Source organism: Gloeophyllum trabeum (genome assembly GCF_000344685.1).
Source record: "Gloeophyllum trabeum ATCC 11539 unplaced genomic scaffold GLOTRscaffold_00001, whole genome shotgun sequence".
In the NCBI taxonomy this organism is placed as follows: domain Eukaryota; kingdom Fungi; phylum Basidiomycota; class Agaricomycetes; order Gloeophyllales; family Gloeophyllaceae; genus Gloeophyllum; species Gloeophyllum trabeum.
This window is the reverse complement of record NW_006920410.1, coordinates 2,299,834-2,327,795: the sequence shown is the minus strand read 5'-3', so window position 1 is coordinate 2,327,795 and position 27,962 is coordinate 2,299,834. Positions and strand designations below refer to the sequence as shown.

The 27,962-nt window shown below is 53.2% G+C and overlaps 11 protein-coding genes across 11 annotated transcripts; 4 read left to right on the top strand and 7 right to left on the bottom strand.

Moving 5' to 3' along the window:
• The first annotated feature begins 5 nt into the window (after positions 1-5).
• On the top strand, positions 6-3,871 carry GLOTRDRAFT_68598 (uncharacterized protein). Its single transcript, XM_007862868.1, has 9 exons — positions 6-352; positions 416-579; positions 640-744; positions 798-863; positions 916-1,475; positions 1,525-1,660; positions 1,716-1,983; positions 2,050-2,169; positions 2,225-3,871. Exons 1-9 carry the CDS (start codon positions 127-129, stop codon positions 3,571-3,573), a joined length of 2,994 nt encoding a protein of 997 aa, XP_007861059.1. The 5' UTR covers positions 6-126; the 3' UTR covers positions 3,574-3,871.
• Positions 3,872-3,890: 19 nt separating this feature from the next.
• Positions 3,891-5,689, bottom strand: GLOTRDRAFT_113278 (Endonuclease/exonuclease/phosphatase; the record flags this gene model as incomplete). The annotated part of the gene is made up of 8 exons (XM_007862867.1): positions 3,891-4,061; positions 4,115-4,606; positions 4,667-4,749; positions 4,806-4,826; positions 4,882-5,186; positions 5,252-5,355; positions 5,407-5,428; positions 5,480-5,689. The coding sequence occupies 8 exons, from the start codon at positions 5,687-5,689 to the stop codon at positions 3,898-3,900; spliced, it is 1,401 nt and encodes a 466-aa protein (XP_007861058.1). The 3' UTR covers positions 3,891-3,897.
• Positions 5,690-6,180: 491 nt separating this feature from the next.
• On the top strand, positions 6,181-10,448 carry GLOTRDRAFT_30984 (uncharacterized protein; the record flags this gene model as incomplete). The annotated part of the gene is made up of 21 exons (XM_007862035.1): positions 6,181-6,343; positions 6,397-6,435; positions 6,486-6,522; positions 6,578-6,794; positions 6,856-6,950; positions 7,002-7,093; positions 7,145-7,461; positions 7,522-7,607; positions 7,664-7,850; positions 7,903-8,081; positions 8,130-8,499; positions 8,552-8,613; positions 8,665-8,919; positions 8,976-9,199; positions 9,256-9,356; positions 9,409-9,480; positions 9,532-9,672; positions 9,727-9,813; positions 9,864-9,929; positions 9,984-10,070; positions 10,125-10,448. 21 exons carry the CDS (start codon positions 6,181-6,183, stop codon positions 10,446-10,448), a joined length of 3,201 nt encoding a protein of 1,066 aa, XP_007860226.1.
• Positions 10,449-10,549: 101 nt separating this feature from the next.
• Positions 10,550-11,795, bottom strand: GLOTRDRAFT_118856 (uncharacterized protein; the record flags this gene model as incomplete). The annotated part of the gene is made up of 3 exons (XM_007862866.1): positions 11,497-11,795; positions 10,793-11,444; positions 10,550-10,741 (listed from the first exon to the last, which is right to left on the bottom strand). The coding sequence occupies exons 1-3, from the start codon at positions 11,607-11,609 to the stop codon at positions 10,550-10,552; spliced, it is 957 nt and encodes a 318-aa protein (XP_007861057.1). The 5' UTR covers positions 11,610-11,795.
• Positions 11,796-12,392: 597 nt separating this feature from the next.
• GLOTRDRAFT_30277 (uncharacterized protein) lies at positions 12,393-13,422 on the top strand (the record flags this gene model as incomplete). Its single annotated transcript, XM_007861995.1, has 2 exons — positions 12,393-12,605; positions 12,664-13,422. The coding sequence occupies 2 exons, from the start codon at positions 12,393-12,395 to the stop codon at positions 13,420-13,422; spliced, it is 972 nt and encodes a 323-aa protein (XP_007860186.1).
• Positions 13,423-13,947: 525 nt separating this feature from the next.
• On the bottom strand, positions 13,948-15,126 carry GLOTRDRAFT_68588 (60S ribosomal protein L13a). Its single transcript, XM_007862865.1, has 5 exons — positions 15,035-15,126; positions 14,805-14,972; positions 14,464-14,730; positions 14,311-14,406; positions 13,948-14,253 (listed from the first exon to the last, which is right to left on the bottom strand). Exons 2-5 carry the CDS (start codon positions 14,961-14,963, stop codon positions 14,179-14,181), a joined length of 597 nt encoding a protein of 198 aa, XP_007861056.1. The 5' UTR covers positions 14,964-14,972; positions 15,035-15,126; the 3' UTR covers positions 13,948-14,178.
• Positions 15,127-16,184: 1,058 nt separating this feature from the next.
• On the bottom strand, positions 16,185-17,590 carry GLOTRDRAFT_68587 (uncharacterized protein; the record flags this gene model as incomplete). Its single annotated transcript, XM_007862864.1, is given in 8 exon segments — positions 16,185-16,446; positions 16,498-16,598; positions 16,662-16,826; positions 16,876-16,916; positions 16,973-17,212; positions 17,263-17,355; positions 17,374-17,465; positions 17,524-17,590. The coding sequence occupies 8 exon segments, from the start codon at positions 17,588-17,590 to the stop codon at positions 16,286-16,288; spliced, it is 960 nt and encodes a 319-aa protein (XP_007861055.1). The 3' UTR covers positions 16,185-16,285.
• A 534-nt stretch (positions 17,591-18,124) lies between these two features.
• On the bottom strand, positions 18,125-18,546 carry GLOTRDRAFT_28900 (acyl carrier protein; the record flags this gene model as incomplete). The annotated part of the gene is made up of 4 exons (XM_007861954.1): positions 18,125-18,153; positions 18,205-18,262; positions 18,317-18,397; positions 18,457-18,546. Coding segments are annotated over 4 exons (258 nt in total), but the record flags the coding sequence as incomplete, so codon positions are not given.
• Positions 18,547-20,466: 1,920 nt separating this feature from the next.
• GLOTRDRAFT_68585 (ribosomal protein L17) lies at positions 20,467-21,615 on the top strand. The gene is made up of 4 exons (XM_007862863.1): positions 20,467-20,605; positions 20,659-20,743; positions 20,799-21,263; positions 21,317-21,615. The coding sequence occupies exons 1-4, from the start codon at positions 20,541-20,543 to the stop codon at positions 21,587-21,589; spliced, it is 888 nt and encodes a 295-aa protein (XP_007861054.1). The 5' UTR covers positions 20,467-20,540; the 3' UTR covers positions 21,590-21,615.
• Positions 21,616-22,787, bottom strand: GLOTRDRAFT_90125 (uncharacterized protein; the record flags this gene model as incomplete). The annotated part of the gene is made up of 5 exons (XM_007862862.1): positions 21,616-22,084; positions 22,139-22,207; positions 22,263-22,390; positions 22,451-22,539; positions 22,598-22,787. 5 exons carry the CDS (start codon positions 22,785-22,787, stop codon positions 21,616-21,618), a joined length of 945 nt encoding a protein of 314 aa, XP_007861053.1.
• Positions 22,788-23,255: 468 nt separating this feature from the next.
• GLOTRDRAFT_113272 (butanediol dehydrogenase) lies at positions 23,256-24,843 on the bottom strand (the record flags this gene model as incomplete). Its single annotated transcript, XM_007862861.1, has 6 exons — positions 23,256-23,418; positions 23,473-23,752; positions 23,809-24,257; positions 24,312-24,460; positions 24,514-24,759; positions 24,814-24,843. The coding sequence occupies 6 exons, from the start codon at positions 24,841-24,843 to the stop codon at positions 23,256-23,258; spliced, it is 1,317 nt and encodes a 438-aa protein (XP_007861052.1).
• Between the last annotated feature and the right edge of the window lie 3,119 nt (positions 24,844-27,962).

Below are 27,962 nucleotides of genomic sequence, written 5' to 3'. Positions count from 1 at the left end.
GCTGGCAGGTCCCTTCATGTCCTCACTTTGACCGTCCTTCCGTCACGCTCGCAAACAATTTCTCCAGCCTGTCAAGGGCCTCTCGTCTCTCTTTTACGTCCGTCTCCTGGCCCCGGCATTGTACACATGAACGGGCAGACTGTCGATACCTTCAAGCCTCTGCCGGCGCCGGCCAGGGACGAAAAGCTGCCCCCCTTGCCGCCCCAGATCACCGACCTCCCGCTGCCGCCTCCCCCGCCCAAGATCATGCAAAATGACGGCGAAGTTGACCCGAGAGAACGCGACGGACGCCCGGGGTTGAGACCGCCTCCGATTGTTACGCCCGCGTATGGCGAGACCTCTCTCGGACCGGGTGAGCATGAGTTAATACTCCGTGGTTACGGTCATGTTCACACCACGTCTTGAAATCAAAAAGGCTCCAGTCAACTTCCCTTGACACCAGTCAGTCCCAGTGCATCATCTGTAGGCTCCGCTCCCTCCTCTCCTGGACGCGAGGGCAGATCGAAAAAGTCCAATCCCCTTGTCGATCTCATCGAGACTGAGAAGTTATACGTCGATCAGCTGGCAGGCGTTATACGCGTACGAACTACGTTGCTCACTTTCCACCCTTCATATTGAAGTGTTGTCGTGTCACTGCAGAAAGTAGCCGCAGCATGGTCCCGAAACAACTTACCTCCTCCAGAGTTAGATGGGATGTTCCGGAGTATAGAAGCCGTCTACAAGGCGAATCGGGGTCTGCTCAAGGTACGCGCTAGTTTCCCGTAGAAAGTTTGCGCGATTTACGTTGCTCTCTGCAGGAATTGAATGACATCGGTACCAATCCCTCATCTCCCAAAGCTCTCGGCGACCTACTAATGCGCTGGGTAACTGGATTCCTCCCCCCATATTCACGATCTAATCCTTTCCATGCTTCAGATTGACGATCTTGAGCGGCCATATACCTCATATTGCAACACCTATTACTGCGGCCTCGACGATTGGCCTCCAGTGACCTCTAATACTCGCCTCCCGGTCGTGCTAGCTACCTTTTCTGCCGCTGTCCCGCCACCTCTTCCTCCTGATTCTCCGGATCACCCATCAACGCCGCCGTTGTGGACACTAGACCAACTCTTCCTTCTCCCCAAAGCCCGACTGAAATATTACAGGAAGTTATACGGCCGGTTGCTGAAGAGCACAACCGCCGGGCGGAGCGACCATAAGCTGCTAGTTGGCGCCGTGGAGAGACTGGACAAGCTCATGGGCATCGTTGACGAACGGGCTGAAATGAGACCTCCAGGGGCTGCCGGGCAACGCGAATCAGGCGTAAGCCAGAATACCACGGCACAGGAGGCACAGGAGAGCAAACTGGAGATTGGCGAGGACGAGGTCGTGATCGACATGCGGACCCAGGTTAGGGAAGACAGTGCGCGGTTCAGCGACGCACGGGGTAGTACTAGCGGGAGCAGCTCGGCGAGAGGGAGCAGCTTTTCCAGCGGGTACGTCGCTTGCCCGTTATGCATGGAATGAGCTTACGCTATTATGCAGAGAACGGCTAAGCCGAGACACCGGCTCGACGTCTATTGATCGAGGTTCTACGTCTACACTCTCGACTCCAGTCACGGATCTTGAGCGTAGACTGGCAGTAGACAGGGTCTTGGATATATTCACTATGAAGCCGAAGGTATGTTCTCCTCGCGGTATCTTCGTCTTTGTTACTCATCTCGACCCTTCAACAGCAAGTCCGCCTACAAATCTCACCCCCTAATCTTACTTACACGAGAGAATTACGCTTCTCTGGTGATGTCATGATTCAGTTTACTCCCCGGGCTACGGGGGTCGAAGTTGTGCACCAGCAAGGGCACATTTTTCTGCTTACGGACTTGTTCTTGATTTGTGAAAGGATACTCCCCGATGAGCAGGCCATAGCCAATGGTGCAGACATGTGGTTGTGTTACCCTCCACTTGCTGGCAAGCATCTGAAGGTCTCAGAGGTCCCGGGATCGGGTGAGTTCGTCATGAATGTCCTCTGGCAGTACTGTATTACAGCACGGAATGCTGACTCCATCGCAGATACCGCGGTACAAGTCACGATACTGAAGAAGGAGGTGCTGACCATGCGTACCGAGTCCGTGTATGCACGAGATAAGCTCGTCGCTGAGATGAAAGAATGCATCGATTTTGCGTCGAGCGGTATGTTCACAATCCATATACAAGCTCCCTTAGCCTCATTCATCATGATCCTTAGTTGCTCCTGCGTCGAAGACTCCGCCCCCTCCTGTACCACCTTTGAGACAGTCTGCTCTGTCGCCTACCGGCTCATCTGGATCCAGTACGTTCTCCCGATCCCCGTCTGCTCCTCCACCATCCGAGCGCGTTATATCACCGCCGGCATCCATTATCGAGTCTCCCATACGCTCTGCATCTCCGTCTCAGCAGTCCATGCAGTCCATCAACCGGAGCATGTCAAACATGTCTGTTACTTCTCCGGATCGTCCCAGCCCGGGCGCGCCGTCAGCGTTTCCGTCCTTCTCTCCTGGACAAGTCATGCCGCCTTCCAGGAGTACCAGTATCAACTCGGTACATAGTGCTGCGCCTAGCAGAGGTCCTAGCATTGGCAATAGTTTGCCAGGCAATCCTAGGGGGTTTTCACCTGGTGAAGTGATGGGACCAGGACCAGGACCCGGTCAAATCATGGGACCCGGCCCAGGGCCAGGATACCCTATGGGGCCAGGTCCAGGTCCGGGACAGTTCAGGGGACCAGGTCCGGGGCCAGGGCAATTTATGGGACCTGGCATGCAAGGCCCTCCGCGTCCATATCCCAATGGCCCACCGATGGGTGGTCAACCCTATCCGCCTCCCCCGCAGCAATTCCCTCCTGGCCAGATGCCACCTCGCGGACCACCAGGACCACCTGGGCCGTACCCACCTCCGCAGCGACCGCCGTCTGATCCATATTCTCAAGGCGGTCCTCCCGGTCAGCTCAGGAAAGTCGCATCAACGCCGAATATGGCTCCTCAGTTTGATCCCGGGCGCGCACCCCCAGTGCCGCCTTTGCCTGGAGGACCGGGCTTTGGCCCTCGGAGCGAGTCTATGCAGACATTACATCAACCTCAACCTCGGCCACTATTACCATCTGCACTGAACGCGCGCGTCGCTTCGGTGGCGGTGTCTGGGTCGGCGTCCTTCCGGGAGCCCAGTCCCCCTCCCTCTCCCATCGAGGAAGAAGTGCCGAAAGGGCCTGTCACGTCCTCGGTTACGGCCAACATGAAGTGTAAAGTATTCCTCCAGCAACATCACGCGCAATGGAAGAGCCTAGGCGCCGCTAGATTAAAGCTTTATAATCAACAACCTACCAATGTCAAGCAGCTGGTGGTGGAGGCCGACGACAAACGTAAAACTGTCTTAATCTCGACGATCGTACTCAGCGACGGTGTCGAACGGGTGGGGAAGACGGGTGTCGCCGTGGAGTTGAGCGACAAGGGCGCCCGGACGGGTATCATCTACATGATTCAGCTGAGGAACGAGTCTGCAGCTCAAGGGCTGTTCGATTCATTGCTAGCTGGCTCGGACAGAGCGGCGGTCGGTCGAGGGTAATCTAATTTGAGAGAGAGGTGTGTCATGTCACGAGTCTTGATCAGGACTATTGGTAGTCTTTTACCGGCATAGAGTACGGGGGATCTTAATGTTGCTCGTCCACATTCCATTCACTTACGCTTTTGAACACTCTTTTGTTGCTATCCCTCTCTGACCAGTTCACAAGTTGATTCCCATCTTTTCCTGTAATCTCACGACACATTTCGCTCCATACCACGACATATATATCACTTGCATGACTCTAATCGCCCATCTACTAGTACTATTCGACTGTCGACTGTCGAGTAGCAGCTCGACGTAGAGGGTTCCGTCCATGCCAGTGGGCTAAGGCTGACCGGTCCAAGTCACCTCTGCAACGAGAGCAACATGATCACTTCCGCTGATGCCTTTGCGGGGGATACCCGGTATAAGTTCTTCTGTACGAAATGGCTTCAGCAGCCCTGATACCGCAGAAACGCGACTTGGAGGGTCAATCACAAAGATGTAATCTGTATTCATGAACGGTGAGAAAGAACATGAAAAAGGTAACGGTGTCGCTCACCTAGGGTCGCATGCCAATAGAAGGTATAGCTAGTCCATTCGGGTTCGTACAGACCATGTCTAGTCGACCAGTCCGGCTCTCTTGGAGCGAATCTATCTCCAAACGTCCGGATATCTTGCGCACTGCCTTGAGTACTCGCAATCGATTTAGCTGACTTGAGTCCCTCCTCGTACAAACTCTTCAGGTGGCGGCTATCATGCGTCGAGTAGAGTTCGGTCAGTTCGGCGGTGGTTAACAGACCATCCTCCGGGCCCGCTGCCCTGGCGTTCGTAATGATGCGATCTGGATCCGTCTCTTCTTCCCCATCTTCGTTAGGCTGAACGGCGCCCTCGTCTTCCTCTTCCGCTGATGTTTTAGCTGCGTCCGCAGGAACGGTCGGATCAATGGTTGCATGCACGACGCGCGAAAAGGATAGACGCTCTTCCTGAGATGGCAGGACGGGGTCTCCGACCAGGAGAGAATATGTAGCATCGTCAGGTGGTGCATTGAAGTCTATTGCACCGAACGTTGACCATGGCTGATAGCAAGGAACAGCGCTCGCCACCTACTCACCACCTGCAACAATACAGGGCCATTCGATGTGGCCCTCATCTTGCTGAAACCGAATTACTTCTCTGCGTAATATACCCGCTTGTCTGGAGCGCAGACCCGTTATTCAGAGTGATTGAACTGCCTTAGAGCAGACGATTACCTAGCTCGTTCATACGTGTACCTAGCAGCAAGTATTAAAGACCAGAGTCTGATTTGTCACTCGCGTTCCAACGTACCTCGGGTGCCAGAATAAATGCGTTGTAGCAACTATTATGCCAGCACAATCTGATTCAAGCCCTTCCAGAGCTACAAGGTTCGCAATGTTCTTCGTCCGGAAGCTACTTCCACGTCTCGCCCGTTCTTCGCCGTCTTTTCGGACATCTTCCTGGTCGTATTCGATTACCTTTTCCGCCACTTTCTCATATTTATCTTTCTTGTAGGCGATAAGACACCCGTGAAGCTTTCTAGGGCCTGCCGCGTATGTATAAGCATAATCGAGGGCCTCTAGAACGGGAAGCAGCTTCTCTAGTCTGTCTACTTCCTGAGGCACCATTCAGCACTGGTATTAGTTGGGTATTAGAGCGGGGGCGAAGGCCCGCGACTGACCTGGAGGCACAATATATCAGCAGTATGCGATGCAATCTCATAGTATAGCATGTGCTCTCGTTGAGCTGCTTTCAGACAGTCGCTGTTCGGGAATAATTCACGGCCTGAACGATGTTGACATCGATTTCAGCTATTGTGGTACCGCGGAGACTTACGGACGAGACACTGCGCTAGCATCTATAGATTTCATCGCACCTCACTCATACGCAGTTATGAGAAGGTACAGACATTCCAGGTCATGATTTTGATCCGCTGTGCTATGGGATTGGTACCCGACTCTGGTAGCTTGAGCCATTCTCGAGGTAGTACGTGCCCCTTTTCCTCATTAATGAGAGGGGGTTTCGGAGTCTGCGACTGAGCATTTAGCTTCTTGCGCCTTCGTTCCTCTTGTAACGCCAGCTGCTCGGGAGTGAGCTGATACCCGCCCTTCTGTGACATCCTGCTGTTGGATCGTGACCGGGAGCGTTCAAAGGCCTGGCATGAATACAGGCGAGATGGCCAAGCAAGTGAAGCCCTCCAGCAGGGTTTTCTCAAAGATATGCGACCCCGAAGAATGTTTGCAACAGTGGATTGATCTCTCGACTTTAAAGACTCTCGAAGCAGAGGGCGCGTTCCAAGTCGCGATCGGAGAGTTGCCGGCGGATCGCAAGCCTTCACGTGGGCGGCCGGTTATGGGAGGTCAAGGTATTTTGCGGCTAAGTCCTCCAAACCGTCTCGGTCAGTGCTTCGGCGGTTTGGGTTGGTCGCTGCTGTAATATCGGTCAATCAGCTGCATGCTTCGTGCTTTGATACCACTCAGGCAACGTTTTGGCGGTCTGCTTTCTTCTTCCGGCCGACACAAAGAGTTTAAAGTCCCCTCTTCGTGCTTACGCGTCACGCCACCCTCCCTCGGTCAGCTCTCCAAACGTTCAGCCCACCTAGAACATACCATGTCTCCCAGCGTAAATGGATCAGCTGTTGCTGCTGAAGCTGTTCAAACCCTAGGTAATTATGACTTGGTCCGGCGCTTCAAATTGGACTTCTCGGACGTGGTCGTGTCCAAGTGGAAGAGCCGGACTACGGGACTCACGGTGGTACATCTGGATTACGAAGGTGCGTACTGTACCTGGCAGACGTAGAATGTATAGACTCTAACTCTTTTGCAGCACCCATTGTCAATGGTTATTTTGTCGTTGCGACCGAAAGTGCGTGCATGAGCTCGTTTCCGCTGCGCCACATCTGATCCTCTGTTCAGTATTCGATGACAGCGGCTGTCCCCATACTCTAGAACAGTGCGTGACCATGCTCCTAGCTCCGCTGAAGATATCCTGACTCTTATGCTCCAAGCCTAGTGTTTATGGGTTCGGAGAAATACCCGTACAAGGGTATCATTGATCACCTTGCCAATCGTGGTTTCTCCAACGGCACCAATGCTTGGACGGATACTGACCACACAGCATATACTGTATCCACTGCCGGCGAGCAGGGCTTCCTCCAGCTGCTGCCAATTTATGTTGACCACATTTTGTACCCGACTCTGACCAAAGCTGGCTTTGTCACGGAAGTCAGTAATATGCGAATTATCTTACCTTGACCCAGAGGTGCTGACTGCCTGATTTCCGTAGGTGCACCATGTCGATGGCGAAGGGCACGACTCTGGAGTCGTATACAGCGAGATGCAAGGTCGCGAGAATACCGCTGGCGACCTCATGGCCCTCAAGTTCGTGTACATGGCTTAACCACTCCTACCAAAGCCACTCACGTCCCTCAGAATGCAGCGCTTGCTTAATCCTCCCGGTAGCGCATACCGCAGTGAGACGGGAGGACTCATGGAAGCGCTCCGAGTTCTTACAATTGAACAGAGTAAGTCTGTGGCAGCAGGCGTGGCGGCTTCCATACTCAATGAATGCGCAGTCCGGAAGTACCACGGCACCTATTATGTTCCTCACAATCTATCATTGATCATCTGCGGGAAGCTAAGTAGTGGAACGAATTCCTTGTTGAAACTCCTGCAGGAGCAAGTAGAACCACGGATCGTGGAGCATGGTCAAAATAAAGGGGTCAAGCCTCCAGGATGGAAGAGGCCATTTGTGGAGACCGCTAGTGCGATCAGGCCTGGCATCAAGGCCAATGTCGTAGAACATGTGGAATTCCCCGAGAAGGACGAGAGCGTAGGAGAGGTCATGATCAGTTACGTGGGACCACCTCCAAATGCTTTCATCGAGAGAAAGGTATGCTTTCTGCTTTTTGCAGTGTCAACACATAGATAGCTCACGCCGAATACTCTGAAGGCGCTCGATATACTCAGCACGTACCTGACTTCTTCGCCTGTAGCGCCTCTCAATAAGGAATATATCGAGACGGAGTCGCCCTTATGGTACCCATTTTCTTCCATCTTGTTGCACGGTTGCCTGACGTGGCGCATTCTCCAAGTACATACATCTACTTTGGTGAAGACACTCGCGCTACTCATGTCGATCTCCCTATATACATTGGATCTGTGCCTACGGAACATATCGACACGTTCTCCGAGAGATTGCGGTCAAGCTTCAAACGTATCGCGCAGGAGGGCTTCGATATGGAACGGATGTCTATGGTTATCAATCGCGATGAGAGACAGGTACGGAGCACTGGAGATGGCAAAGCAGGTTTGGCTGACTTCTGCCTCCTAGCTCCTCAGCAAACTGGAGTCTGCCAAGGGTGATACGTTCTCGGGAACAGTCATCACTGATTTCCTCTACGGGAAGGAGGATGCGTCGGAGTTGTTACCCGCCATGGACGAGATCAACTACTACAATGCTCTGAAGAAGTGGACGAACCAAGATTGGGTGAAGCTCCTGCAGAGGCTAGTGTTTTGCCGAGCCTTCTCTTATAGCCGTACTAAACGATCTTCACTCAGGTATTATATTGACCCTCCGAGTGTCACCGTTGTCGGGAAACCTTCTGCAGCCATGGCTGACAAGCTCGAAGTAGACGAGAAAGTCCGCATCGCTGCTCAGAAGGAGAAATTGGGGCCGGAAGGCCTCAAGGAAAAGGCGCGGGAGCTTGAAGAGGCAAAGAAGGAGCATGAAAAACCCATCCCCACCGATATCTTGACTGCCTTCCCGGTCCCCGACGTCAAGAGTATCTCTTGGATAACTGTGAAGAGTATACAGGAGGGTGGTAAGGGCCGCTTGCCGTCCAAGTTCGACGCCGACCCGGAGTTAGTCAAGCACATAAGTACTGATGGCCAGCAGCTGCCGTTCTTTGTGCAATATGACCATGTGCACGTGAGTATAGCATTGTCCAAGCTGTTTCGTACTGATCTCACTCTTCTCTTAGTCCGAGTTCGTCACTATTCACGCATACTTCTCCCTCGCCAAGCTCCCGAATCGCCTTCGTCCGTACGTAATACTCATCCTCGCAATGTGAACTAAGGGCTGATGGATCTACAGGTACCTTTCTGCTTACCTGGCTTCGTTCTTCTCCTTGCCTATCAAGCGTTCTACGGGTGAAGAGCTCACCCACGAGGAAGTCGTGAACAAACTCGACAATGAGACTGTCTCGTACGAAGTTAATCTGGGGACTGCTATACCGTCTGGGTTCCCCGAGCTTCTTCGTGTCAGCATCAAAACCGAGGCCAAGATGTATGAAAACGGGGTTGCATGGCTAAAGGATCTGATTTATGGGAGCAAGTTTGACAAAGAAAGGTGAAATCATCGCCATGGTCGAATGTATTGGGGTTTCACTGATGTGTTATCGATAGACTCCAAGTAACTGTGGCCAAGATTCAGCAGTCCCTGCCTGAGCTGAAGCGCGACGGCAGCACCGTCATGCAATCATTCCAGACGGACCTCATCTACGATGAGAGCTCGTCCACGCGGGCTGGAGGGCTCCTGGCTCAGATGGACTTTATTCCGAGTATCACCCAGCGGCTACAGGAATCACCCGAAGCTGTGGCTCTGGAGTTTGAGGAGTTGAGGAAATATGGTGAGTTGACTATCCGCACTGGAGCACAGGGCCCTCACCTGGGACGCATAATTCAGTTACCGAGCCGTCTGGAATTCGTTTCGCTGTGGCTGGCAACATTCTCGACCTTCCACAACCCCGCAGCATATGGCGGAAGCACTTTGGGAGCATCATACCTGTAGGTATATTAACTATGTTGCCGGGGCATGCCTGCTCATTGTTTGCTATAGGAAACCCCTCTAGCGCCTGTCAAACTCTCGCAAGAGTCGCTGAGTCCTGTGGGTCGGTATCCTGTAAAGAAGGTACGTCACGGTCTGCTCCTATGGCAGATAACTGCTCATGTATGAGTCAAGGCTGTTGTCGTCAGCCTTCCAACCATTGAAAGTTCCTTCGTCACACATACGACGAAGGGAATCCAGGGTTTCGCTCATCCCGAGTATCCCGCTCTGAGGGTAGCATCCGAAGTTCTCAACGCGACTGAAAGCTATCTCTGGGTCAGTGCGTTTCGTGAAAGACAGCATGGTCTTACTCATAGCTCCACGTTGCAGCGATACATCCGTGGCTCCGGTCTGGCGTATGGTGCCTACGTCTCAGCAGATACCGAAGCAGGGTTGATCAGCTTCTCTCTCTACCGGGTACGCTTGCATAGTCAGGAGTGGCTGACATTGCTGACGTTCATTTGTAGAGCTCGAATGCTATCCAAGGCTTTGAACAGGCGGGCAAAGTAGTCCGAGGTCTCGTCGACGGCTCAGTAAGATGTATTGCCCTCACAACGCTGATGCAGTGTTCACCTTTCATTGTATAGATTGAACTGGATTCGACAACGATCGACGCGGCCAAGAGCAGCATTGTGTATGGCGTGGCCAAAGCTGTGTCAACAGCTAGCAGAGCGGTGCGACACAAGTCCCTTGCATCATAATGTCATTCTAACATGCTTGCATCCCAGGCCGCCGTGTCCTTCTCCAACCAGGCTTTGAAAGGTCTGCCACAGGACTACAACGTCAAGCTCCTGGAGAAGTACCAGGCAATCACGAAAGAGGACGTGCTGGAGTCCCTGCGGAAGCACTTCCTCCCGCTATTTGACGCTTCGTCATCCATTGCTGTCGTCGCAACCGCACCTGGCAAAGCGGACCAGATCAGCGAGGGCCTGACTAAGTTCGGGTTCCAAGTTGAAAAGCGGACGCTGCAGGTTGATCCCGAAGAGTTGGACGGTATGGATGAAGATGGCAGCGAGTCTAGTGACAGCGAAGAGAGCGGTGAAAGCCGGTGATAGTCTCATCGTACGGGTGGACAAGATTGTAGCATTAGTAAATTGTATTATTGACTATACTTTTTGGACATTGCTAGTAATGAGGACGGTACATTCCCAGCTTATGCATCGTCCAACTTCTCAGCACCCCCTGAGGTGTGGTCAGCAATGTTTGACTCGCCGATGACCTCGATCATCTTTTCTGATGCTTGTCCTGGCTTCATCTCGACATTTTCCAAGAAGTCGTTTTCCACGAGGAAGTGGATGGCTTGAGAGAAATTTGACACCGTTACACGGATTTCGGGGAGTAGTAACTGGGAGGTAGGTTAATCATAAGACATACTACGATATGGCGATACACTCACCCTCCTTAATAGGGATGGCCGAGAGCCGAACGGGTTATTTGGGGGCTTCTTCGGTTGGGGGACGAAAGGTTTGCGAACAGGCTTAGCGGGAGGCTCAGTAACCGGAGGTTGCTGCGTCATAGCTGGGATCGGAGGGTCGGGCTCAGCGTCGACAGGTTCCCTGGCCTTACTTTCCTCATCTTCTGAAGACGCGTATGAGTCTAGGAGACCGGCAGGGGGTTTAAAAGAGACCGCTTCGGGTGCATCATCCGAGTCAGAATCGGAATCAGTTGGATTGCTATCCTGCACCGTTACAGGCTTAGGAGGCAGTCCAGCTGGAGGGAGAGGTCCGGAGACATTGGGTTCCCTTGTTGCTGGTACCGAGGCACCACCTCTGCCCCTGCCCCTCCCCCATCCGCTGTCTCCTCTTCCTCTTCCTCTGCCTCGGACCCGACCTCTTCCGCCGCCGCCGTCATCTAGCCGCCTTTTCTTCCTGCCATCAAGGCTGAGACTGGGGTCCAGCTGGCCGCGCTCGATGGCCTCTTCGACCTTTCTTTTCTTCTCCTCGACTTTGCTCGCAGAAGGCCACCGCTTTTTGCGTTCGGCGAGCCATGCGTCGAGTGCTTCGGGTGTATCTAGTGTCAGACCGGTTCCTGGGATTGGCACGGGTTTCCTGCACGGCTACATGTGAAAATGAGAGAGTGACGCGTGAGTTGACTACACACCCTTTCAGACTCGGATCTGCGTCCCAGTCATTCTTCTGTCTTTTCTCCCAGCCGGGCGGGTATATGAGGTGGCGGTCCATCATATGGATCTCGACGCTTTTCTTGGAGCCCATGAACGAGCAATTCTTGTACCTGCATCGCGCATCGCCGGGCTGGTACCATGAAGCAGAGGGAGGGGGGCGAGAGGCCTGCAAGGACGGGTTCGGTGCGCCCGGCTGGCCATTTCGGGCAGAGTATCCAGAGAAAGATGTCGAACTCGAAGAGCCAGGGTCGTACGCGGAAGAAAACGAATAGCCCTGCGGGGTTGTTCCAGCGTAAGCGGAATTGGCGACAGCGCTGAGATATGCCTGCGAGTACTGCGGCGATTGGTAATACTGGGCGTATGGATTCTGCAGGGCTGCAGCGACGGCGTGCGCAGGATGTGGCGGATGTGGCGGGTGTGGCAGCGACGGGTGGCCTCTTGGACGCATCGCTGCAAGGCTCGGTGCCGGCGGGACACGCGGTGGCCAAACAACGCGTACACACTCCGAGCCCAGATTAGACGCGTCGGGCCGAGGGCGGCCGGGCGGGCTCCGAGAAGCTGAGGCCGAGGCGCGCAGGCGGACCCGGGGCGCTCGCTCGGCCGGGCAGCGGTTTTAACTCGCCCAGGTCGAGACCGCCGGGCCCGTTCCCGCAGTCTTCAACGCTCAAACATCGCCGCCCGTCGTCTGCCCTCTCCCCTCCCCGACGCTCTCCTTCTCCCTTCTGCCCTCCTCCCCGCCCCGCCAATGTCGTCCGAGTCCCCCCGTGGTCGTTCCCGAGACTCACGTCAGTGTCTTCCGTCTCGTCTGTCGTCCTCTTCCGTGTTGACGCGTCTTTTTTTCACCCTGCCATGATCTCTTCCAGCGTCCCCCGAGATGTCGCGTTCGCCCTCTCCCGGCAGCGATGATACGCTCACTCTGCGAGCTCTGGTCAGCACAAAAGACGCCGGCGTCATCATCGGCAAGGGCGGAAAAAATGTTGCCGACCTCAGAGAACAGACCGGCGTCAAGGCGGGCGTCAGCAAGGTCATCCAGGGTGTCCATGAACGTGTCCTTTCCGTCACCGGGCCAGTCGAGGGTGTCGCAAAGGTATACCGTCCTCCGGCGTCTACGTTGTAGTGTGCTAACGTTCCGCCCAAATATCTAGGCCTACACCCTGATCATCCAGCAGCTCGTCGCCGCAAACCCCACGTCCCCGATATCCATCTCCTCCCCGTCTTCCACCCACACGTCCATCCGCCTTCTCATCTCGCACAACCTCATGGGCACCGTCATTGGTCGCAACGGTCAGAAAATCAAGGCTATCCAGGACGGCACCGGCGTACGTATGGTTGCGTCCAAGGAAATGCTTCCGCAGTCCACGGAACGTATCGTCGAAGTCCAGGGACCGATCGAGGCCATTGGGAATGCCTTGCAGGAGATCGGAAAGTGCCTTCTGGAAGACTGGGAGAGGGGCCAGGGCACCGTCTTCTTCCATCCTGGTGCCGCGGACGACCGATCCGGAGGAGGCAGACGTTCATCGACCGCCTATTCATCCTCCAACTACAACGGTGCCGGCCGCCGAAGTAACGGGGACGCCAACCGTGGGCGTGGGACTCCCCCTTCTCCCGGATCACCGTCAACACAACCCGCGAACTTGAGGACCCAGAATATCTCCATTCCTTCTGACATGGTCGGCTGCATCATCGGTCGTGGCGGCTCCAAGATCACGGAAATCCGCCGTCTGTCTGGTTCCAAGATCTCGATAGCCAAGGCACCCCACGACGAGACCGGCGAGAGGATGTTCACCATCGTGGGCACTCCCGAGGCAAACGAGAAAGCCCTCTTCCTACTGTATAACCAGCTGGAGAGCGAGAAGGAGAGGCGCGTCGGGAGAGAGCAGCAGCAGCAAGAGATGCAAGATTAGTCCCGCCACCCTCACCCATTCCGTGACACGGAACGCTTCGACCTCTGCAGGTCGCCCCCCTCGCGCGCATCGTCCTGGCGTCGAGCCCTAGATTTGAAGCTGTCACCGAATAGCCCCCAAACCAACTGGCGCAGGCCAGTGTTCCATGCAAGTATATAAACGGACCATGTACACCTCCCCCTTCCCCCATGTCCATTCTTGATCGCCGTCTTACCAAAATATCGTACAACTGCATGCCGATATGCGCCTAACCTCCGACATTTCCTTGTCGCTCGCCTGTTCCATACTGTTTCATCTCCCTCTCATGTCTCAGATGCTCCGTCTACCCTAGGTACTTGTTGTCGCCGCTTAGTTTCCGCCCCATCGTACTGCTTTCGCGCATGTTTGCAATCCGCACATTAAGGACGTTATAAAAGTATGTAAATCCTTCCAGGTACATCTCTTGAGAATAATGCTAGCATCGCTCCGCGAAGATGCAGTACACAGTACAGGTTTCACAGGTTGTGGCTTCCCAGGGTAGGAAGCATCAGTACATACCGTCCTCCACGGTTGCGATTCGACAACGCCGGATTGGCTGCCTGCTTTCGAAGCATGATACAGATGCGCAAGCCCGAGGAACGACGCATCATATTCGACATAACGCCCGACAGCGCTGCATAGTGGAGCAGTAAAGTGTTACATAGAATATCTCATAGCATCTGGTCATAGGTAGCGGAGAGCGAACGTAGGGTAAAGGAGGCTGAGATGCCCGTCCGCCTAATAACCGAGCTGTGTGAGATTCTCCGACGTGTTGTCCGCGATAGCCTTTTGGCGCAGCTTGACAGCGGCAAGCTTGGATAGCAAGGGTATTACATTCCCGCTAGTACAAGCGAGTAGTATGGGACGTACCTTGCGCGCGTGGAAGGCCTGGGCCTTCACCTTCCTCTTCTCCTCCAGACGGTCCACAACGTCCTTGTAGCCCCAGCCAACCTCGTGGGACAGACGCTGCATTATATGAGCATTCAGAAACGACGCTCTCGCTTTCAGAGTATAAGGACTCACCTTGACCGTGCAGTACTTCCTGCCAGGCTTCAATCTCAACACTCGCAACGCCTCCGGCACGACCATCCTCTTCTTCCTGTCGTAGGGTGGGGGAACACCCTCGAACAACTTGAGGCGCTCGAGGGCAGCTGCGCCGCGGGCGGTCTTGTGGGGAATCATGCCACGAATGGCACGGAACAAAATCTTGGAGGGGGCGCGGTGGTGGAAGGGGCCAGATTTCTTGGGGTTGACAATGTGGCGTTTGTGGAGGAAGTTGTGGTACCGGAGCTAAAGGAGGTGCGAGCGAGGCGATTCAACCTGACGGTTAGTCGTGTTCTCCTGATACGATGCGAGGCACGTACCTTGTTGCGGAAGAAGCTCCCCGAGATGTTGATTTCCTCGCACCGTACCACAACGATTTTCTGGCCAGAAAGAATCTGCTTCGAGATGATTGAAGCCAGCCGGCCAAGGAGATGGCCCTTGCCATCAATTACGATGGGGCTGGAGGAGAAAGTGGCCATGGCGAGAGTCTAGCGGTTCAAAGTAACGTCGTCAACGCGTCTTCTCGCCAGCGAGCACGAGCACTACCAACCTAGAGCGTGATGAAGAACAATGAGAACGAGCTCCGGGCAGCAGCACAGCGGTAGGCTTACCTTGAGATCTTGAAGTCGTTAACCGTACTCTACGCACTCTAGAAGCCGTATGAGTGACAGCCACCGTGACATGGAACTGCACAGTTGGCTCTCGGGGCATGCCGGGCCATCACCGCTGCATCCAAATTAGGCAGGTCTTTAAGTTGGATGGCCATTGGCCACATTTCGGCCACATTCCCGCCACTTGTAAGTCTTCTTCGGCATTTCCTCTTCGATGAGCAGACAGTCTCTGACAGTTCTACTCGCGGCATTGACTCATAATCACCGCTTACGCTTACTACGTTACTACATTCCCTTCTACCAGTGTAGACCAACCCTTCGCAGCTCACGATGTACCGCCGTGGTCGAACAATCTGTCTCCGCGGGTTCGGACCTTGTCCCCCTTAACGCCTGTACGCATTTGGATATAGACTTCTCCTTCTCGATGTTCGCCGGTCAATGTGATGCTCCTAACCCTAAGAGGAGACCTTCCTTGAGTTCACCTATCACCCCGATGTGTTAGATGTGCATTGTAGTTCATCCAGACTTGGACTTCGTGGTTGGCTTCGCTAAATCGCGGCCTAATCGAAGGCTTCAAGGCAGACGGCTTTGGCGAGTACTAGTACATGTAAAGCACACAAACTGTGTCTACCGCTTGCAGGCATGTGCTCGGAGCAGTCATGACTCGGCATTTGTAGGGCTTGCCCTAGGCCTATCATGCCAACAAAGGATGTCACCCCACATACGGGACAGCTGTTATCTCCTTTAACTATGATACAATTCTCAATCTCTCCTGACGATCGAGAGTCTTTCATATCGACCATATAGTAAGGCGTGACACTTTTCTGATTCTCCTGATTTCCCGCAAGTCCACTACCTACACGAGGAGTGGCTTAATGCAGCCTGCCACAATAGCCCTGATTAGGGTTGCTTGCGCCGTATGTGCCATGCATGACTTCATCTTCATCTTCAGGGCGTACTCGTTGTACCCTGGATCTATCTATCTCCCCTGCAAGACTGCGGCGCACTGGGAAGTCGAAAACGCGGACACGGCGCCCACTGGCACTCTTGAATATCGCTTTGTCCGTCAGGGTAACTCCGCGGCTTTGATGGCGATGTGAAAACTAATGAATATCGATCACAACGGTAGAAGTCCGCATCGTATCCATAAACAACGTAAGTAAAAAGAAGCATCCCAGCTACATACGTTCCTATCCTCCGAATGCGTGGCGCCATCTACCACCGGTGTATTGGCCTTCTAGGTTTACCACGAAAAGATGCCCAGAGTCAGGGTAGGATGCTTGTCTACTTGGATCACCTCCTACCGCACCGCAATGAGCAGTAGTTACATACAGCTGATCCTCGTTAGGACCTAATGACGGCTTAGACAGCGGGCGGACAAATTCAAAGTAAGACCGCTTACCTCCGAAACAGCAGGCGGTAACGTTGAGCGCAGTAGGAAAGTGGATTTCCATGTCTTCGACTCCGTCCTTGGTATACCGGACGATCCGAGAGCCTCCCCATCTAAAGCAGGAAGAGTATCGCATATACCGCGGCTTCGTATCATGAAAGCATGTCACAACGTACCTGGCACTCCATATACCGCCTTCGCTGTCAATACACAGGCCATCCGGGAATGAATTCTCCGGCTGGCCCTGTGCCAGGGCGTCGATGAAGACACGACGGTTACTCAGCAACCCGTCGTCGTAGTCATATGCATAGATGATGTTCCTGAGCGAGTCCACGAAGTACCTGTATGGATGATTAGAGACTGCTGGTTGCAAGAATCCATCGTTGCTACATAGTCTTTTCGTCCAGACTCCAGCCTAGGCCGTTGGAGTCCTGTGGTATTCACCATGGGAAAGTAGCACTGGCCATTATTGTCATTACTGACGCACCGTGAAAGGACCCTCGTCTACCACGACGCAAGATCTGTCCGCAGGATCGTATCTCCAGAGACGCCCAGGGACATCGTGTTCTTTGGAGTATACAGTTCCGGCAAAGTAACGGCCCTTGCTATCACATGCGCCGTCGTTGAATCTGGTATATGGTAAGTGGTCTTGAGGAATAGGCCTACTCAGGTATTTGATCTGAGAATCTTCTAAGACGGCATAGCCCGTCGCAGTCGTGCAAGCCAGCTACGGCGTCCGTCAGCGGTAGCGATAGGGCGAAGCAATTATACCCTTACGCCTCCCCCACTCTTGCGCAGGGCTAGACAAGTGATCGATTCGTCGAACTGTTCAACTGATAACTGTGAGGAGTTCGTATCCAAGCGGTACACCTACGCATTGTCAGCAACGGTGATATCCGCATTCCGATCCGTGAATAATACCTTCTTCTCGTCAATGTCGACAAAGTAGAGCGTGGATGTGCTTGGGTCATAGAGGGGACCTAAAGGGGATCGGTCACTAGGTGTACTCGTCCGCGATATGTGAGCCGATATAATCACCTTCGCCGAGAGTGCAGCCGACTTTGAGGAACGGGTCGGAGATTCGCATTTGTTTGACCGGTGCCATGTCGAATGTGTCCCAGATTCTGACATGATTCGTGCAGAGGATGTCAGTATTTATATTTCTCCGCCTCTAGTCGGGCAAGGGATGCGGCTCGATCTGTATACAGGGGCAGTCGAGTGACGGAACCCGGGCCGCCGATATCCTGGGTTGCACCGGCCGACCACAGACCAAAGTTGAGTTCACTGCCGCTCTCCATCTGTAGGAAGACACTCAGATGCGTACGGATCACGGATACCGAGGACCCTTATTGCTTAACACTCAAGATTCGTGATCAGGATTACGCTCCTCTAACTTCGCGATTATCAGCTATTATACTCTCATTGTTCTGCGACGCTTGTACCCTGACCCAGAACCACATCCGGATAAAGCCCCCGCACTCCAATAACCTTAATACTCTTCTTTGGCAGAAGGCGCCACGAAGGAGTATGATGATGGTCTAGGTCGTGCCTTAATGCAGACTTTTGGAAGAATGCTCGAGTTCATTGAGCTGGGGAACGATGAGTTATGGAAGAAAGGTTGAGAGCTTATGTGCGCACCTTCGGGCGTCTTGGCAATGTAATCGATAGCTGCAACGGAGAACTCAGAGCTGGCAACACAGTCAGATAATATATTCTTACCTTGCTGGACGCTGGTGATATCGTCGGCCTCGGCGTCAGGGATTTCTATCGAAAATTCCTGTCCACCAGTAAGCTTATTCAGCCCAGTAGGGGCCTCAACTCATGAACGTACCTCCTCCACGGCCATAACTACTTCCACCGCATCCAGACTATCCAAACCCAAATCTTCTGAGAACCGTGACGAAGTGCTCAGCTGAACGTGAAGGGGACATTTAGACCAGACACGAGGATTCATCTGTAGAAACAAAGAACCTTAGAAGGGTCAACTTTCTCGAAACCTTTGAGGACCTCAAGAACGCGGCTCTCAATTTGATCTTTCGAGAGACCCGCAGCGGCAGAGAAGTTGGCCCGCTGGGGCAAGCGGCTCCAGCGGTTGGCAACTGTTAGTGACGCGCGCGGGTATACACGCGGGTATGTGGCCCTAGAGGCAGTTCTGAGAGCGAGACGAGCGAAGGACATGGCGAACCAGCGGAGACGCGTTTCTGTGCGTAATGTTGCAACTCGTTGACGGGAGTCGTCGGGAAGTGCCGGACCCGCTTGGTCGCCGAACTAATAATAACTACCAATTATCGTAAACCTGAACCTCACAGGCAGACATACATACTGATACAGTAAGTACTTGATGACTACTCCCAGTAATTCGCTGGCATCAATTGCTGGGACGCATGCAGGAGCCGCTTAGCGTCTACGACTACTAGCTATCGAAGCTCCTGTCCCAGGCTTCGGCGACGTTCGAAGCCACAGCGAACTTGAAGGCACCCGTCAATATTGGGATGGCAAGAAATTATTTTATCTCCGCAGGCAATAAGACCTGTTCCTGGGGCGTACGCCCATGATGTATCCAGGTGTAGGGGTCCCTGTTGCTCGGAGCTCTGTCAACACACATCACTGCCGCCTGTGCTTTTCCAAATACATACAAGTCCGACTTCCAGGAGCAGCCTCACCTGATCCCTTTCTGGACATATACCTACTTCAATGAAATTCCTTGCTCAGCCGACAAGTATACACTGGAAGAACCGCTGAAGCGCTATAGGAATAAGACTCACAACTAGGTGCCTTTCCGGCTTTGGTTGATTTGAGGTGCCTCAAATAAGGAGAAACCTTTGACTTCAGTGATGACGGCCCAGGCAGGCGGATCGGTGCAGGCAGAACGAAGGTTGAGGCTGACGTTCATAATCTTTTTCTTGGTGTTAGGGACTCCGCCATCCCTGTAGGGCGCGACAGAGCTTCTATCTTGGGTAGCAGGCCCCCAAAGCCACTGGCTGCCTAGACCACGATCTTGAGAATCTCCCTCTTCGTATCTTATCCGACCACCGCTCCTTCCGCAGTGAATGATTTTTCTAGGTTCTCTCAGCTCATCTGCTACTGGCTTCGTTGCTTCTAGCCACGGTGGTTATCCCTTGACTAAGTGGCTCGTGGTAGCGGCCAACACGTTGGTTCCGGTGAGAGCTCTACTTATCAGGATCAGCGCATAATATCGTTAACACGACCCATCTCTGCCGTTCTCAGCATCCCGAGGTGCGGCACCCCAACAGGCGCCCGGGTTTATGTGTGCATGACCTCACTCGTCGCTTCTAGCCTGATCAAATTGCAGGCGTTGTGGTCGACTGAGTACCTTGGCGGCGAGCTTCGTTCGGGATTTTCTAACCGCTGGATCTCCAGTTTGTTCGACTACCCGGCGATTGCTTGTCTCCGCAGGTCAGTCACATTTACTCATCTCACCGCTTCCAAGCTCGGTTAGTTGCCCAGGTCTTTGGGGTCTCTGTGTGATATTGTGGAAGAACGAGGGATTCAACCGGCCTCGTGGTTGTCTTTCCGGGCAGAGGTTATTCAGCTTTGGGGTATTAGTGTCATCTTCTTTGAGATGGACCATCCTGCTGCGCCAATAGAGTGACCTCTAGTAAGCTGTCCTGACCCCACCTCTCCACCACGAAGTCAGGACGTTGGCGGCAGAACGTCACCTGCTCACATAGCAAACACATACGTTTCAAGGGCTGCCACTTAAGATTTATACAGCGTGAAACCGTCTCTGGTGAATATGAAGACGGCCATGACTAGCTGACTTACAGCGGGCGTAGTATACGTTTTTCGCCTAGTATCTAAGGTTCGAACTATCTTGCCATTTAGATCACCTCAGTCAAAATAATTTTCATTGGTCGGGACTTGGGAAGGCATCAACTTCGAGTGTTGGACTCGGGCTCAATAGTACCGGAAAGTGCCGGTACGTTTTCTGGCCTACGTTGACGCTCAATCGGGAAGGCGCACAATAACATACGCTTTGTCTCTCTTACTGGCACATCAGCGCCTGAGTCGTCCAGGGCTTCTTCTGTACCACCATGAAACATGGCGTAGCGTTTCGGAAGTTTTCGCGGACGTCGTCCCACAGAATGCTCATGCTTCGGTAATGACATGGACCCTAGGTCTCAGCGAGTATTGACCTAAGGGCATTATTAGGAATTTGGTCACGTCCCTGCTGGAGCATGAGCAAATAAAGACCACTCTTCCGAAGGCGAGGGATACTGCGAGGCTGGCTGAGAAGGTTCGTCCCCCATAGTCCTGTTCCGTCGTCCACGTTTCACCACTCCTCCTCGAAGATAATCACCTTGGGCAAGCGCGGAACAATCCCTGCTTACCGTAAGGCTTCGGGGTTCGTCCTCAACCAGTCTCTCCTGCCAAAGCTGTTCGGGACTCTGTCTCAGCGATACGCCGAGCGGCCAGGTGGTTACACTCGCATCCATAAATATGGCAACAGGCCAGGCGACAATGCTCCAGTCGCAATTCTAGAGTTGGTCGACAATCCTCGAGACTTGCGTTTTGAGATGGCCGCGCGTTCGGTTGGATACGACTTACTATCCAAGAAGGTCCGGACAGAGTCTCATTCGCGACTGCTCGAGACTGGTGTGCCTAGCATCTCAGAGACGTTAGAGAAGGAGATTTCCCTAGGTATCAAGGATCGTGGGGAGTTACGGACATTAACTCGGCTGAGTGTCCAGAAGGCTCTGAAGTACAGAGGTGAGGGTGACCGAGAGGAGTTTGTCCGCAAGGCAGATGATTATGTCGTACGTCCCCGTTCATCGGACATGTGTTCACATTTGATGTTGAATTATTTCAGCAAACACTCATGGCCGATCCGAAATCACTCAAAGGAGAGGTAGAGGTACCTGCTGCCGATGGGAAGAGAGTCGCGACCTTCGGACGTCTAGACAAGGTAGGCAAGGCGTTACCAGGCATGGTGCGCGGCGCTCTACGATTAGCCAAAGGAGCCTTGGCGCAGCCGAAGTGGAACGACCAGCCATGGAGAAAACGTCAAAAATTGGGTATTGATCGTAGTCTACTTGACTTGCGTGCTAGCTCGTCAAATCCTGTAGCGCGCTCAGATGCTTGAGCACCTCTTAATACCATTCAGTCCCTTCAGAATTGGCTCGCTGCTTCCAAGTCGTCTGCGTTGAGCCAATCCGCACCGTCGTTCACTAGCTCCCTCCAGACATTGTCCCTTGCCTGGATCGGCCATCCTGGGGTATCCCAGAACCTTGCCTTGATGCCGAATGAGTGAGCATCGTCGACAAATTTCGTGATGTTTGTTCGCTGAGCTTCACTGATATCCCCAATACCACTCCATCCCACTGCGGTTCCGTAATCGGTGCTCGCGAGCGGCGACAACGTGAAATCCCAGGTGGTATTGAGTGAAGGGTCCCTCAGCTGCGTCAAGGGTGCATCAAAGAAGTAGTCCCTAGGTTCCAGAGCCTTTATCGGCTCAAGCGGGGAATTTCCAGTTCCTACTACCGTTACCGGCCCAGTGCTTAAGCTTCCATTAGCGTACGTCGTCAGGAACCCCTGAGATCGCAGTGGCTGGAGGGCTTCGAGCACCCATGGCAGTGTTCTGAGGAAGGATCGTGAGCTTACTGGAAGTGCTTCAATAGCAGAATCCACGTACGTGACACCATCTGTCTTAATGTCCACTAATAATTGCAGAGCGGTACCCGAGGCTGTGTCCCACACGCCGCTGTACAGTTCTGTCAGCTTTCAGCAGGCCAGGCGGGGAAGTCCGCAATGCTAACTTCGGCTGCGTCTGATTTGCGGTGAGGACATTCTTGGGATTTTGCCCCTGGATGATCTTGACAAGAGGTTGCACGTATAGAGATGCGAAAGTGCGATCCTGGGTCAGTGCGGCGACCTCATGACCGACCTAATAATGTCGAGCACGGCTCAGAATGATCGTTCGGGGTTTCGGTAGCTTGAAACTCACATATAGGGTACCGTTGACCAGCCAGACGTCTGCTTCCACACTCCCGACTCCGTAACTCAAAGCTGTCAATAGAGGGACATCCCGCCAATCTAGTGGGATCGAACGTTCAATGGTGGATGTCGGTGACCAAGCAAACAATGGTCATACAGTCATTATGAGAATGGATGTTCTTCGGGACTATGTTCTGTGTGAACTGGGTCGGGTATCGGAGCAGGGACGAGTTTGTCTCCTCGAGAAGGGTGACTTGATTATTCACCGTGGCCTTCGCTTCGGCGCAGGTCGCGGTGAAGAGGACGATGACCGCACCCCTCAGGATGGCAGTGAGCATGGACACCATCTCTTGAATGCACTGTCGTCGGGAGGGGCTACCGAAGATAATCACAACCTTGCATCGGCCACCTATTATACGATTGGTACTATATATCTTCATGCGCATGTGGTACGTAAATCCATGGCGCATGCAAGCATCCCACCTCATGCCCTGGATTAACGAACGTCACCAGCCACCCAGTTGCGAGACGCACGTTGATGAACAGATAGTTAAACACATTAGCATTTACACATTGTTAATTTCGGAGCGTCCCAGCGCTATCAGCCCGTCTCAGACTCGACATCGCCGCCTTGACGATGACGGTGTTCGTGCGAATATCCCAAGTATGAGGAAGGACACAAGCAGGTGTGGTCAATCATTCATTTGATGAGCTGACAGGATATGTCAATTACGCAATACATTAAGACGTATGGATACACAGTTCGTTTAATACAAGTACCTATTTGCTTATAATTTTAAACACAGCACTCCCCCTCATTGAGCCCACTCCTCAACACGGGTTGTCTTCGGGCAACCAGGTGCAGGTGGGTTAGAGAACTTGGTCTCAACGAAGACCTTCTCAACGCCGCCCTTTCGCTGGTCGAACGCCACGTAAAGTTTGGCCATGTCATCGATGGGCACGCGGTGGGTGATCATGCTGATGCATGCAGTCAGTACTCGCTCTCGCTGCAAGCTCATTTGGGCCACTCACAAAGTGGGGTCGAATTTGCCAGGGATGATGTATTCGTCCAGGATCTCTTTCCACCACTTGTGGACCGGAGCCTGTCCGTTACCGATGAACCTGACACCCTTCTCCATCAGAGCACCAATGTTGAAGCCGTTGGTGTAACCAGCATATGCGGCAATTATACCGCATCTGCCCATCTTTTTAACGGACATGATCATCTCGTTGTGGATTTCCGAGACATCCGTCTCCAGCATGAGCGTCTTCTGGATCTTGTGGAGCATCGTCTTGGGGTCATGGAAAGAGCCTGAACGAGACCACGATCAACATTGGAACCCACCAAGAGGCCGAAAGTATACGAACCGCAGTCAATTGCGACATCAAGGCCACCGGGAGCAATCTCCTGCAATCGCTTCACGACATCCGTGTGCTCGGTTATGTCGAGGGTTTCAATACCAGATTTCTCCCGAGCAAAGGCAAGACGCTCCGGAACCTTGTCAATTCCAATGACCCGTGATGCGCCCTTGATCTTCGCCCAACGAGCTACGCATTGACCAATCGGTCCGAGACCCCACACGCCAACGACGTCGCCCTCCTTGACACCGGTATCTACGACGGCGTGGTAACTCGTGGGTAGGACGTCAGAAAGATAGAGTGATTGTTCGTCAGTAACATTGTCGGGTATGGGTAAGAGGTTGACTTCGCCAAATGGCACGCGGACGAACTCGGCCTGACCACCAGGGAATCCACCAGTAAGGTGAGAATATCCAAAGAAACCGGCATCGCGGTGGCCGTACATATAGTTCATCAGCCTAGGGATAAGATGAATATGACGAAGTATCTCGCATCAGACCGCAGGCACTTACGATGAGTTGTTCGTTCGGTCGCAGAAGGATGAAAGTTTTTGCTTGCAGTACTCGCACTGACCGCAGGCGATCTGGAACGAAGCGACAACGCGCTGCCCGGGCTTGAGATTCTTGACATTCGGGCCAATACGGTCTACGACACCCATGAACTGAGGAGGAATGTCAAAATGCTAGACTTGCTACGAAATGCTGGCTAACGTACCTCATGGCCAAGGATGTCGCCCTTTTGAAGAGTCATGATCTCTCCGTGGTAGAGATGCAAGTCCGACCCACAGATAGTGGTCCCGGTGACTTTGACAATGACGTCCTCCGGTTCAGTGATGTCCGGGATGGGTGCCTCGACCATGCGAACGTCTTTGGGCCCGAACCAGGCCAAAGCCTTCATTTTCGAGCCATCTTCTCTGTGCTTATATTCGGGGGTGGTTGCAGTCGGCACAGTGCCGAGATGCTGGGTACCAGTCAGTGATCGCGCGTTCTTCGCAGCTACCAGATCAAAACAAACCTCTTGGAATTTGTTGGCAGCTGCTTGCATGTTGTACGGATATGGCTAGGAAAGAGGTAATTGTAACGAGACATAGCGAGCAGAGGCGCTTATATATGCGCGAGCGGGGAGCGGGGGGAGGTTGGAGCATGACGTGCAGGATTGGGTACGTACCACGTCTGTGACGCAACGCGCCGGACGCGACTCCAGTCACGTGCCTGCGCCGATCCTCCACGGCCCCACTCCTGATTCAGCCACACTGCGAACATATGCGATAAAGGTGAATGTAACACACAAACTCAGTAGAAGCCTGCAACGACGAATCCATACCATCAAGTCGTAAAATCATCGAAATGAAACTGTGCGAGTAATCGGTTTCGCGGCTCATTCTGCTGCATCAGTACTTGACGCCTTCAAGTCCTCCGTTCCGGCGGCGTCAGAAAAGTCTGAATCCAGTTTATTCCAGTACCTATCATAGTTCCAATCCTGGCGCATGCATCATAGGCTGGTCGTGGAATAACTTTGACGATATCAGGGGACGGCGAACTGCTGACTGTAGTTTAGGGTGTTTAGCCTCCAGATATAGCGCCCGTACAAAACGCCAGGACCACAAGACGTGCGAAGGCTAGGCCAGCCCGCTTATCGACACTTGTGGAGAACAGCATACAATTAAGGCTCATGACATCCACAGAAGTATTGCCTGTACTGTGACGTTAGATGAAGCGCCCCGTTGCGGATCCGCAAGCCTTCTTCGGCCGGATGATGGCACGTCTTCGCGCAGGGATAAATTGTTTCCAGTGCAATAGCTGCTGTGGCGTACCTGAGATTTTTCTCCTGTCCATTGAAGAATGATACTTTTCTTGAGGCCATTCACGCGAGTCCGTGCAAGTGAGGGCCGTGCTCACTTACTCTCAGCCGAAGCGATGCATAATTGTACTGTGCGCACATGCCAAACCTTGTCCTTTGACTTGCAATATACCGGTCTAGTGATCGTGTCAAACAAACAGCTATGCCAAAAGGTACAATCATGCATATCGACCCTCCCACTAGGCAAAAGCGATGGTAGGAGCACAAGCAGCCAAGTGAGCAACATAGCAGTACGACACACACACCGGTCCGAATAGTATGAGCCCATCGAGTATGCTCACGACAAGCGGGACAGCTTGTAAAGGTTTGAGCGTTGATATCACAGGCGGGCGCAGCTGACAGCATCATACAGGTTAGATGAGACATATGATTCCCATGGACGACCCACCATAGATCGCAGGTCGTAACATGAAGCCTGTATCCGTGATATTGGCGGCTTATGGATGTCAATAAAAGTCGGATCCGACGAGCGAACTGTTTAGCCACTTGTCAGTGAGAAAGTTTACGCAAGGCGACACCGGCCTCTAACAAGTTCTTTGACAGAGGAGAACCGGGCATCAAAATGCAGAGATTGGGCTCAGAAGACCCTGGACAATTCTGGCCGTCATCGCGAGAATGAATCAGTATACAGGACACCACGAATGATGCTGGAAACCGCAGCTTGCTGGATGAAGGTGTAATTAGTCTTCGGCCAAGGATCGCAGGAGGCAGCCCAGGTAATGGCTCTCGAATCCGGAGCAAACACGGTATTACTCGGCCAACTTATCTAAACCCTTCCGTAGATGACATGAGTGCATTACTAGTAGTATGCCCATTAGCGAGTTCAGCGTCGCATTATTCAGCGAATCGAGGAAGTTCGATCGCTCAGGCTCTGCAACGCTAAGTTAACCGAGCAACAGACCGCAATACGACTTACCGCGTCATATTTTTGTCGTTACCTTGGAGACCTACCTATTGTTGCAACACTGCGTATCCCGCAGTTCTGCACCAGCTTCAGGTGCAAAAAAGCCCCAATCAAGCATTCATGCTGGAACCGAGACAAACGCATGGAGATGAACATGCAGCGACTCACGACGGTAGGAAATTGTCCAACGGCAAGAAGGCCTGGTTCTATGTTTAGAAGTGGTGCTTGGAGTTGGGGCACCCGGTAAGGTTTCGGACAGTCCCCCTGTAGGCCGCAGTTCCGGGCCCATATCGGAGTCGGACGCCATAACCATTCTCAATCAGATCAGAGTCAATCTTCGCGTTCGTTCAAGCCGGTCAGAAGAGCACATGGCAAACAACGCTCGGTGTTTGGCGCTTCCCGAGCAAACTTCCGACATGGAGAACAAGACATAGAAAAGTGTCTGCTTGAACTGAGTGCGGCAAGGAGCGCCCAGGGATAGACAGGCACGGAGGAGAATTGTAGGCGTGCGCACGTGTCCTAGTCGGAAGTTAATCCTGTCCGCGTTTGGAAGACGTTCTTGCAGTTCGAGGACCAAGAAGCAGGATGGGGCACAGCAACCCCGCCAGGAACCCCCCGGCACTTTGCGATAAGCTCTTCGTCATCTGCAAACGCTCGAGGGAAGCCGGGCGCGCAAAACCTTGCGTAGCGTTGGCATCAAGGCATGCACAGACTCGCCCACAGCCGCAGCCCGTTGAGTCATGATGACTCTAGCAGGATACAAAGCCATAGACGAGTCCATCATGTCCCTTGATGCCGGGGAAAGCAAGCCTACGGAAACCTTCGACATGACAGAAAGAGATACGACGGGCAGGGGATTGCAGTAAACTGGAAAATGCAGCTTGTAGGTGCACGATCCTTGCAGAATGATGTCGGAAACGGTCACGGACAGCAATAAATCAGTCACGTGAGCGTTACACGTCCTGCGTGCCTTCCTAATGCGGAAAACAGTATTTCACTTTGTTCCCGTCAAGAGCGGATTGGTGCTAAGGGACGCTCCGAGTCCCATCTGCCGTACTGTTTGCCTGTGGGACAGATCAAACAGTTCGCAGGATAGTCGGGACTCTGTCTAGATCTTTCACCGCCTCTGTGGGCCCGAACGTTTCCTCTGACTACGCCCGACAGGGCATACCAAGTTAGTGTCCATCTTAGGATCTTTCGGTCATTAGTGAATCGGCTGCTAGTCCCCGTCTCTGTTTTCCGCAGATCTCGTCAATTTCACGCAATGGTCATGCTGAAGCACTGCATTCCCCGCCGCTTGCTGTTTCAGGACGGGCATTTGGCTGCGACCTACGGGGCTGTCCGAAACTTGGACAACTGGAGACAATCCTACTGCCACAGATTCACAAGTTGTGCGAAA

Excerpts from the sequence above, each read along its gene's own strand:
- GLOTRDRAFT_68588 (XM_007862865.1), bottom strand. The coding sequence starts at position 14,963 with ATGGCCACTTTCTCCTCCAGCCCCATCGTAATTGATGGCAAGGGCCAT. Across the intron at positions 14,407-14,463 it reads GGAAGTACTGCACGGTCAAG|CGTCTGTCCCACGAGGTTGG; the intron begins GTGAGTCCTTAT and ends CATATAATGCAG. Across the intron at positions 14,254-14,310 it reads AGGCCTTCCACGCGCGCAAG|CTTGCCGCTGTCAAGCTGCG; the intron begins GTACGTCCCATA and ends TTGCTATCCAAG.
- GLOTRDRAFT_68585 (XM_007862863.1), top strand. The coding sequence starts at position 20,541 with ATGAAACATGGCGTAGCGTTTCGGAAGTTTTCGCGGACGTCGTCCCAC. Across the intron at positions 20,744-20,798 it reads CTGCGAGGCTGGCTGAGAAG|ATAATCACCTTGGGCAAGCG; the intron begins GTTCGTCCCCCA and ends TCCTCCTCGAAG. Across the intron at positions 21,264-21,316 it reads GCAAGGCAGATGATTATGTC|CAAACACTCATGGCCGATCC; the intron begins GTACGTCCCCGT and ends GAATTATTTCAG.
- GLOTRDRAFT_68598 (XM_007862868.1), top strand. The coding sequence starts at position 127 with ATGAACGGGCAGACTGTCGATACCTTCAAGCCTCTGCCGGCGCCGGCC. Across the intron at positions 864-915 it reads GCGACCTACTAATGCGCTGG|ATTGACGATCTTGAGCGGCC; the intron begins GTAACTGGATTC and ends TCCATGCTTCAG. Across the intron at positions 1,661-1,715 it reads TATTCACTATGAAGCCGAAG|CAAGTCCGCCTACAAATCTC; the intron begins GTATGTTCTCCT and ends ACCCTTCAACAG.